At 33.4% G+C, this 10,860-nt stretch overlaps 1 protein-coding gene across 1 annotated transcript; it reads right to left on the reverse strand.

The window, feature by feature from the left end:
• Positions 1-661: 661 nt before the first annotated feature.
• On the reverse strand, positions 662-5,066 carry LOC108362062 (uncharacterized). The gene is made up of 3 exons (XM_017614896.1): positions 4,244-5,066; positions 3,664-4,162; positions 662-3,582 (listed from the first exon to the last, which is right to left on the reverse strand). The coding sequence occupies exons 1-3, from the start codon at positions 4,841-4,843 to the stop codon at positions 662-664; spliced, it is 4,020 nt and encodes a 1,339-aa protein (XP_017470385.1). The 5' UTR covers positions 4,844-5,066.
• Positions 5,067-10,860: the final 5,794 nt, after the last annotated feature.

Here is a 10,860-nt window from a genome sequence, read left to right on the forward strand (position 1 = left end):
AATATAAGCGTTTAAACATTTCCTTGACTCACTCTCAACGTATCTATGTATAATTGCTCAGTCATACGACTTAGTTAGGGCGATCTGGAGTAGCTATAGAATTGAGTTATATATCAAACTAGCGGTCCCTCTGCCTGTTTCGCTAGGCATATCAAAATTAGAAATGAATAATGAACACTCGATTTAAATTCACTCTATGTGTATTTATTCTTTTTTTACAATATAAAATTAATGTTAATTTTAAACTTAAACTAACGCAAAGCCTTTTCGTAAACTACATTTTTTGTTTTGCCCTGAGTTGTGGTATAAATAAACAGAACTGATGGCTTTCCTACACGTGAACATGATACATATAATTGTCCGTGGGAGAAGCATGGATATTCTAAGTCAATTCCGCATAATTCCAGCGATTGTCCTTGTGCTTTGTTTATTGTCATTGCAAATGCAAGACGTATTGGAAATTGCAATCTTTTGAAGTCAAAAGCTAAATCTGGTGGAATCAGTGGAATACGCGGAATCAATACGTCTTCACCTTTGAATTTTCCTTTTAAAATTGTTGCTTCAATAAGATTATTCATGACCTTTTTGACTGCTAATCTTGTTCCGTTACACAATCGTGGCTGATTTAAATTTCTAAGTAAAATAATTGGTGCACCAACTTTCAATTGTAAGCGATGAGCCGGCAGTCCAGGAAATCCAAGGAATTTAAAAATTCTGTTGGATAATTTACAGCGTCATCTTGATTTATAACTGTATCAATTGATTTAAATGTTACAATCTCACCAGGCACATCATTTAAAATATTCGCATTCAATTGACCAACATCCTTATTTTTCGCAGCCAGTATTGCTCTTTCAGCTAACCAATTGTGATTTTGATAATTTTGCGCAATATTTGGAAAAACACTTGAAACTAATTCTTGTTTTGTGTGTGCGAAATTACAAAAATTATCTGGCAAAGTGATTAAGCCAGTAGCAGCATCAATAGGAATTTGTCCATTTCCTATCTTCAGAAGTTGTCTTGAAAATTCGTCAGCCGATGCATAATTTTGCAAATAAACTCGCAGATTTGTTTTCAAAGTCAAAGTTTTTACGTGCCTCCATAAATGGGATGTCTTTAAACATGCTTTTAATTCATCTGCTGGTGTTGAACGGGGAATTACTGGCAAAGTTTGACGAAAATCACCAGACAATAATATTAAAGCGCCACCAAATATTTCTTGATTATTACGTAAATCTTTCAAAGTTCTATCCAATGCTTCCACTGATTTTTTATGTGCCATTGTACATTCATCCCACACAATTAATTTGCATTGTTGCAAAACTCTTCCCATTCCAGAATTTTTTGAAATGTTACATGTTGGATTTTCATTAATTTGCATATTCAATGGTAATTTAAGTGCGGAATGCGCTGTACGGCCACCATCTAATAATGTAGCAGCTATTCCAGACGATGCAAGCGCTAATGCTATATTGTTTTGTGATCTTACAGTCGCTAATAACAACGAAATCAAAAACGTTTTACCGGTGCCACCTGGCGCATCTAAAAAAAACATTCCTCCACTTTTGTTTTGTATAGCTTGCATTATAGTGTCATATGCATGTTTTTGTTCTATATTCAATTTCGGCAGATTCAAATTTATAAATGTGTTAAGATCATTTATATCGTATTGTTGTTCACGTTGTATATCTTGATTAAATACGTCATGCATTGCTCGATTAGGAGGTGGTAAACCTAATTGTGACAATAATTTATTTGCAACTGCTAAGCACATATCTTCAATAATAATCAATGCCTCGTTATACATTTCCAGTGTAATGAGTAATTCCTGATTTGCAGAAATACGACGCATTCTATTCAAGATATCTTCGGTCATATAATCACGATAACTTTGCCACAGTTGCAATGGATCAGATGGAAAACATGTTGCAACAATAATTGAAAATAATGTCCGTATTTGATGCGGTGTACCTGTTGCGGATGCATCTGCAAGTGTTGCATCCCAATGATTATCATCTTCAAGTAGATGCAATTCTTCACATGCTCGCCGGTAAGTTTGACAGAGGCGCCCATTAACTCTTTTCAAATTCAAAAAAGACGTTGGTCCACGAACATTAATTAATAAAAGACGCAAATAAAAACATTCAGCCTGGCTAGGATGCACTGTATAAAGTCGTCCTATGGCGTCACTTTCAAAAACACCAGGATAACCATCAACAGGTTTTCCTCTTTTACGTCTTTCCCATGTCTTTGAACTTACATTCCATGTGTAATATGTTGGTACTTGTGCATAAAGCAGTGTTTTAGCAAATTGATCTCTTTCACATAATTTAAAAAAAGAAATTAATGTGGTTGATGGCGGTCGCTCTACAATTGCCTGAGCATTATCAACAGTAAAATACACACGCTGTCCATTTTCCAAATGAACTGCTAAATGAATAACAGCTGGACTACGGTCATGAATGGGGAAAGACAAAATTCGCCAAACTGCCTCGTTACTACTAATGTACCTGCCCATTTGGTATTGAGTTATTTCATCATTTCGGTTCTCTGCAACTCCAAAAACAGCCATGTCACTGCCTTTGTTAATATACTTGCAAATGTATTTAATCGATTTGACCGAATTACAATATTCTACATTGATATGAGCTTTGTACGCTTTCGATAGCAATGGCGAATAGGGAACTACCCATCTATTATCAATTTCAAAATCTTGACGATTCACTTGTAAAGTTATTGATTTGCCGTTATCCTGTGTTGAACGTCGACGATATAGAGGGTATCCATCATTTCCAGTAATTGTTTCAGAAATGAGTGCTCTAGGGTATCGTTTCGTACATTTGCCATCTTGCATACATGGTGAATTGACATTTATCACACCACACGGGCCATGTATCATATTTTTAGTGACAACATCAAATAAATCTGGATCAATTGTCTGATCCGGAATCTCAGCTGAGATTACATCATCTATTTGATCGGTTGTAATTTTGTCCACTAACCATATTAAAATATGCGCGTGTGGCAAACCTCTCTTTTGCCACTCGACAGAGTACATCCAGCATCTAACTTCTCCGTAAACTTTATATTTGACAATAAAATCCATAAGTGACTTGAGTTTTTGTCGAAATATTCTTGCAGTGATATCATGGCGATCAGTAGAAGATTGTCCGGGATACAAATATTTCTTAATTTCTTCCCATTTTGGATTGCACGTGAATGTTATAAATAAATCAGGCCGACCATAACAACGAACATAACATATGGCATCTTGTGCGTACTCATGCATATGACGGGGGCTCCCTGTGTAGGTCGATGGTAAAATTACCATTTGTCCAATATTGTTTACATTTCTGTCATTATTGATCGCATCTCTGAGATGGATATACTCTTCTGAGCGCAACTTCCTTTGATTAAATCGAATGAAATTCAAACGTTCTGTTTCTATCTTTGCATACATATCTACGATATATTGATGAAATAGTTTTCGGGCTTTCAAAATATGATTTTCCTGGTTTTGTCGTATCATAATTCTATATGCATAATAGTTCATGGCGCTTACGTTTTTATTTACTTCACGTTCTGAAAAAAAAGCAAAGCAAATAGAATGATAAAACATGACACAGAAAATTATTGAAAATCATCATTAATCCAAAAACTCACGTGGATTTGCTGGATCAACCATTTTTATATTGACAGAGTATCCATCTTCGCCTCGACAAAATAAAATTGGATATTGTAGTGCGTCATAACAGCGATGCGTTTCGCATACACGTTGTAATTGATTATTTCTTCGGCGCAATACAATATCACGTGATTGAAATTCTTCACCAACAATCACAATAGCAATTTCATTATTAAGCGGTGCATTAAATCTTCGTTCGTGTTCACCGATCGGTCTTCTGTCAGCTCTAATCACAATTTTATGATCATCAGATTGCATTTGATCAAGTGCTGTCTTAAACGTAGTAACCAATTCGTTATGTTCATGAAATATTGCTTGCAATTCTTCAATTATCAATCTTCTGGCACTTTTAAAAAATGCACAACGTGTATCGACTTCATTTTGATTATTGCCAAGGAAATAAATTTGCAAAAATTGATAGTTAGCATCTGGGAATGGCAGCAAGGAACCGATTTTGTGGTAAATTTGCCCTTGTATCTGTAATGTAGAGCCAAAATATTCAGATGATAGATTGTCTATTTCAAAATTTTCATTTGAAATGCTTGATGCCGAAATTACCTTGAAGGTCGGCATAAAATTATCTCTTATTATATTCGTCGCACCAAAAGACGTCATTTGAAAACATGAATTGTACATTTGAATGTGATCCAAAAAATGATTTGATTGAGGTGTTGAGCCAGAAAGCAGTGAAGCTAATGGTTCTGGTGGATATTGTAATTCTGGTAGTCGTACTTTCCCAGAAGTACAACACATTCCAGGAGGTTCAGTTTTAAATTTCACTGCATTACAATATTGACATATTTTGTCCATTGCGCCAATAACCACAAATTTATGCAAACTATAATCAATGGCATTGTTATATTGAAATCCAGCACCGTTCAAATCAATATTAACATTGATTCGTGCTGCTTGTTGTCGTCTTTGTGCATTTTCATTAACATTTCTTGCTGCACGATGCGCTTGCATTCTTAATCTATCGTGCTCATTACGTTGTATACGTTCTTCAGGTGAATGGCCTGAACGTGATCTGGCCATACGTTCCCTTTGATTTTGGTTTTGAATTTCTCGCTCTTCTTGTGATTGATTTTGCCTTTCATTTGATCTATTTTGCGTTCTACGCGACCGACGACCAATATCATTTCTTCGCGGGCGTGGCATTTCTAAAATAAAGCGATGAAAATATAAGTAATATAATTTTCTTTTTTCTATTGTTGAAATTAAATTTCTAATTCTTTTGGCCGCATAAGTTGATTTCAAATAAGTTAAAACAAAATAATTGAAAAGTAATGAATTTAATCAAAAAAACATGAAAAACTTACAATGTGCATTACAATCGCTAACAACAACAACGAAACCACCGTTTTTTTATTTTCACTGATTATTAAAATTTTACGCACAATATATTTTATTTTTATAAATTTTTTCCCAAAAAAAAAAACAACAATGAAAAACACACTTTAAAATTGTTGACCACTCACCAAATGGTTTTGATACAGCTGATTATGTTGACCTCAGTATATCCAGTAAACAAACTGTGGTGAAAGTCCTTTATAAGGACCAAGTTTATAGTGGTGAAGTTTTAAGTACAACACAATTTTCTGTACGCAAGGTTGCTCTTTGGCAAAAATAAAGTAATCTTTAGAAATCATAAAAAAAAAGTTGCAAATTTTAGAGAAATTTCTTAAAGAAAAACTAATACATGCATTTACTTGAATAAGTAAACAGCAAAAGTATACTAAAATGACTATTTAATGCGTTGTTTGATACAAATTTATATTATTGCTCAAAACCCTCTGCGCGCTGTCGCTGTCTTTTTGTTTCTGTATCGCATCGCGGTGAATTCACGTTTTTCAGAAAGTTGGCAACAGAAGAAAATTGAAGAAAGTACATATTTTGCTCATATTTGCTATTTTAGTTGTTAAATGAAAATGTGTTTCAGGTACTTTTTAATGTTGCAACTACTCTTTGGTTTTGAAACTGCTTACACTCACAAAATAATCCAACTCTTTTAAACACACATACAAATATAATTATTTATTTTGGTTTTTCCACTCGTCAAAGCAGCACATAAGGTTGCATTATTTAATTATTACCTAATACAAACTTGTTCTCTTTTAACAATGATAATATTACTATGTGAAATCAAGTAAATATGCATTTTTGTATTATATCCTGAGCATTTGTCTTCAGCGCTATACCAATGCTCGAACACTTGGAGCATGAAATTTACAGAAGTATTGTAACAGAAATCCCTGAGAGCGCTATTTTAGTTATACCTGCTTTTAGGCATTTATCTCGTAAACGTACGTTTGCCCATATAAAATTGTCTACCTAAATACATGAAAAAAGTGTTAGCATAACTTTTTCGAGTATATATACATACAGGAGGATTTATTTTTTACATTTTGCTCGTCGGCTTTCGCGTTTTCTTTTCTTGGTTTTAGACTTTCACCACAAAAAAATTACGCAAACCCATGAACAAAGTTATACTAATAGAAACCTGATCTTAATACTCGAGCTACCATCAAATTAACACATTTTATTTTTTAAAAGAACATTTATGGCGACTGTCGATCCATATTGATGGATTTCAAAAAATGTATGGATTCAACCGCTGAATAATTTCGTATATTTTAAATCCATCTAAACTTTTACATTTGCGCATTTATATATATGTATTTAACATTTAATTTAAGTAAACGTTTCAATATTTGTCCAAAAACTTTGAACTTCGAAAAATACAGGCTTATGGTTATTAATGGAATCAAATATATTTAACGAATTTTTATTTTATCTAAATCATAAAACGTTCAAATGAAGCTCAAAATATTTTTCCAGTTTAAAAAAAAGCAATGTGCTTTGATGCCGTGTCACGCATGCATAAAAAGGAAAGAAAAGAGAGGACAACTATTGCGTTACGAATAATACAGTCGCATACGTCACTCGACATCGAAACAATGTTATTCATGTCTGTGTATATTCTATTAATTTGCGTGTATTCTCATTCCGTATACGTAATGTCCGTATAAGGGAAACACGCAAATATTGTATTTTTCACACTTACACAACGCACGCATACTTTTACCGATTTCTTTAAAACTTCATATAAACCATCTATGGACCAATACCAATGATCTGTGAAAGTTTGATTGAAATCGGTGAATGCGTTTAGGCGTGAATCGGCGACTAACGAACACAAAAAAACGTCTCCATTTTTATATATATAGATTGAAGTACAAGCTGCAATTGCGGTTACCGTGTTTGTTACAAAAGTAAAATTGGCAGAAAAAATAATAGTGCGCAGTGTTATCTATTGAAAAATATTTACCAAATATCCGTGGAGTTTTGATTCGGATTCGTGTTATTCATAGTTTCGAAATTTATTTCGCGAAAGCAAAAAATAAAAATAGCTTAGATCACTTTTTTTTTAACACCTAGGATATCACTGACAAATTTAAAGGCCCAGGATGACGGTAAAATTCAAATTTCTAAAAAATTTTTGATGCGATTTTTTAAATGATTTTTTTACTGAAAGTGTTAAGAAAGCTTTGGTTTAAAAGCGTGATACTAAACGCCTTTCACCATGAAACGGCGCCAATTTTAAAAGATTATTGCGTTTCAGACTACGGCTAATAAAGCCCTTGGTCGCATATTGTGAAAGGTTGGACTATACCTTAAAAATTACTGTTTTCTCACGGGCTACTGTACGAAGCTATGAGCAGAGTAAGGCCCTTTAATAACTTAAAAATTATCTTTGGTTATCAGGTCTCTAGCAACTCAAGCTTAATTCTTGTCTTTCCCGAAGTTCTTTAAATAAATTTTGAGCTAAATACTGAGGTATATTCATGAACATCACGTTTTATTTTTTACCTAAGTTTAAATACTTAATATCTGCAAGTATTTCTTTAAGGCATTCACCCGAATCTCGGGGGGTTATTACTAGTCTATATATAATTGCTCAGTCATACGACTTAGTTAGGGCGATCTGGTGTAGCTACAGAATTGAGTGGTATATCAAATTAAAGTGCAAGCTCCATAGGTTATCCAAAAATTGTCAAATTTCAAATCGGTGAAGTATGTGTAAAATATAAGCATTTAAACATTTTCTTAACTCACTCTCAACGTATCTATATATAATTGCTCAGTCATACGACTTAGTTAGGGCGATCTGGAGTAGCTACAGAATTGAGTTTTATATCAAAATAAAGTGCAAGCTCCATAGGTTATCCAAAAATTCTCAGATTTCAAATCGGTGAAGCAGGTGCTAAAATATAAGAGTTTAAACGTTTTCTTAACTCACTCTCAACGTATCTATATATAATTGCCCAGTCATACGACTTAGTTAGGGCGATCTGGTATAGCTACAGAATTGAGATGTATATCAAATTAAAGATCAAACTCCACAGGTTATTAAAATATTGTCAGATTTTACATCGGTGATGCAGGTGCTAAAATATAAGCGTTTAAATATTTTCTTGACTCACTCTCAACGTATCTATATATAATTGCCCAGTCATACGACTTAGTTAGGGCGATCTGGTATAGCTACAGAATTGAGATGTATATCAAATTAAAGATCAAACTCCACAGGTTATTAAAATATTGTCAGATTTTACATCGGTGATGCAGGTGCTAAAATATAAGCGTTTAAACATTTTCTTGACTCACTCTCAACGTATCTATATATAATTGCTTAGTCATACGACTTAGTTAGGGCGATCTGGTATAGCTACAGGACTGAGTTGTATATCAAATTAAAGTGCAAGCTCCATAGGTTTTTCAAAAATTGTCAGATTTCAAATCGGTGAAGTAGGTGACAAAATATAAGAATTTAAACATTTTCTTGACTTATCGGGTTGTATATTAAATTCAAGTGCAAGCTCCATAGGTTATCCAAAAAATTATCAGATTTCAAATCGGTGAAGTAGGTGCTAAAATATAAGCTTTCAAACATATTCTTGACTCACTCTCAACGTATCTACATATATATAATTGTTCAGTCATGCGACTTAGGATGATCTGGTGTAGCTACAAAATTAAGTTGTATATCAAATTAAAGTGCAAGCTCTATAGGTTATCCAAAAATTGTCAGATTTCAAATCGGTGAAGCAGGTGCTAAAATATAAGCGTTTAAACTTTTTCCTGACTCACTCTCAACGTATCTATATATAATTGCTCAGTCTTACGACTTATTTAGGGCGGTCTGGTGTAGCTACAGAATTGAGTTGTATATCAAATTAAAGTGCAAGCTCCATAGGTTTTTCAAAGATTATCAGATTTCAAATCGGTGAAGTAGGTGACAAAATATAAGCATTTAAACATTTTCTTGACTCACTCTCAACGTATCTATATATAATTGCGCAGTCTTACGACTTAGTTAGGGCGATCTGGTGAAGCTACAGAATTGAGTTGTACATCAAAATAAAAATCAAGCTCCACAGGTTATTCAAATATTGTCAGATTTAACATCGGTGAAGCAGGTGCTAAAATATGAGCGTTTAAACATTTTCTTNAGTGCAAGCTCCATAGGTTATCCAAAAAATTGTCAGATTTCAAATCGGCGAAGTAGGTGGTAAAATATAAGCGTTTAAACATTTTCTTAACTCACTTTCAACGTATCTATATATAATTGCTCAGTCATACGACTTAGTTAGGGCGATCTGGTGTAGCTACAGAATTGAGTTGTATATCAAATTAAAGTGCAAGCTCCATAGGTTTTTCAAAAATTGTCAGATTTCAAATCGGTGAAGTAGGTGACAAAATATAAGAATTTAAACATTTTCTTGACTTATCGGGTTGTATATTAAATTCAAGTGCAAGCTCCATAGGTTATCCAAAAAATTATCAGATTTCAAATCGGTGAAGTAGGTGACAAAATATAAGCATTTAAACATTTTCTTGACTCACTCTCAACGTATCTATATATAATTGCTCAGTCATACGACTTAGTTAGGACGATCTGGTGTAGCTACAGTATTGAGTTGTATATCAAATTAAAGTGCAAGCTCCATAGGTTATTCAAAAATTATCAGAATTCAAATCGGTGAAGTAGGTGACAAAATATAAGCATTTAAACATTTTCTTGACTCACTCTCAACGTATCTATATATAATTGCTCAGTCATACGACTTAGTTAGGACGATCTGGTGTAGCTACAGTATTGAGTTGTATATCAAATTAAAGTGCAAGCTCCATAGGTTATTCAAAAATTATCAGAATTCAAATCGGTGAAGTAGGTGACAAAATATAAGAATTTAAACATTTTCTTGACTTATCGGGTTGTATATTAAATTCAAGTGCAAGCTCCATAGGTTATCCAAAAAATTATCAGATTTCAAATCGGTGAAGTAGGTGACAAAATATAAGAATTTAAACATTTTCTTGACTTATCGGGTTGTATATTAAATTCAAGTGCAAGCTCCATAGGTTATCCAAAAAATTATCAGATTTCAAATCGGTGAAGTAGGTGACAAAATATAAGCATTTAAACATTTTCTTGACTCACTCTCAACGTATCTATATATAATTGCTCAGTCATACGACTTAGTTAGGACGATCTGGTGTAGCTACAGTATTGAGTTGTATATCAAATTAAAGTGCAAGCTCCATAGGTTATTCAAAAATTATCAGAATTCAAATCGGTGAAGTAGGTGACAAAATATAAGCATTTAAACATTTTCTTGACTCACTCTCAACGTATCTATATATAATTGCTCAGTCATACGACTTAGTAAGGGAGATCTGGTGTAGCTACAGAATTGAGTTGTATATCAAATTAAAGTGCAAGCTCCATAGGTTTTTCAAAAATTGTCAGATTTCAAATCGGTGAAGTAGGTGACAAAATATAAGAATTTAAACATTTTCTTGACTTATCGGGTTGTATATTAAATTCAAGTGCAAGCTCCATAGGTTATCCCAAAAATTATCAGATTTCAAATCGGTGAAGTAGGTGCTAAAATATAAGCTTTCAAACATATTCTTGACTCACTCTCAACGTATCTACATATATATAATTGTTCAGCGACTTAGTTAGGATGATCTGGTGTAGCTACAGAATTTAGTTGTATATCAAGTTAAAGTGGAAGCTCTATAGGTTATCCAAAAATTGTCAGATTTTAAATCGGTGAAGCGGGTGCTAAAATATAAGCTTTTAAACATTTTCCTGACTCACTCTC

The sequence above is a fragment of the Rhagoletis zephyria genome, unplaced genomic scaffold (genome assembly GCF_001687245.7).
Source record: "Rhagoletis zephyria isolate East Lansing unplaced genomic scaffold, Rhagoletis_zephyria_1.1 Rzeph_scaffold_00920, whole genome shotgun sequence".
NCBI classification, from domain to species: Eukaryota; Metazoa; Arthropoda; class Insecta; order Diptera; family Tephritidae; genus Rhagoletis; species Rhagoletis zephyria.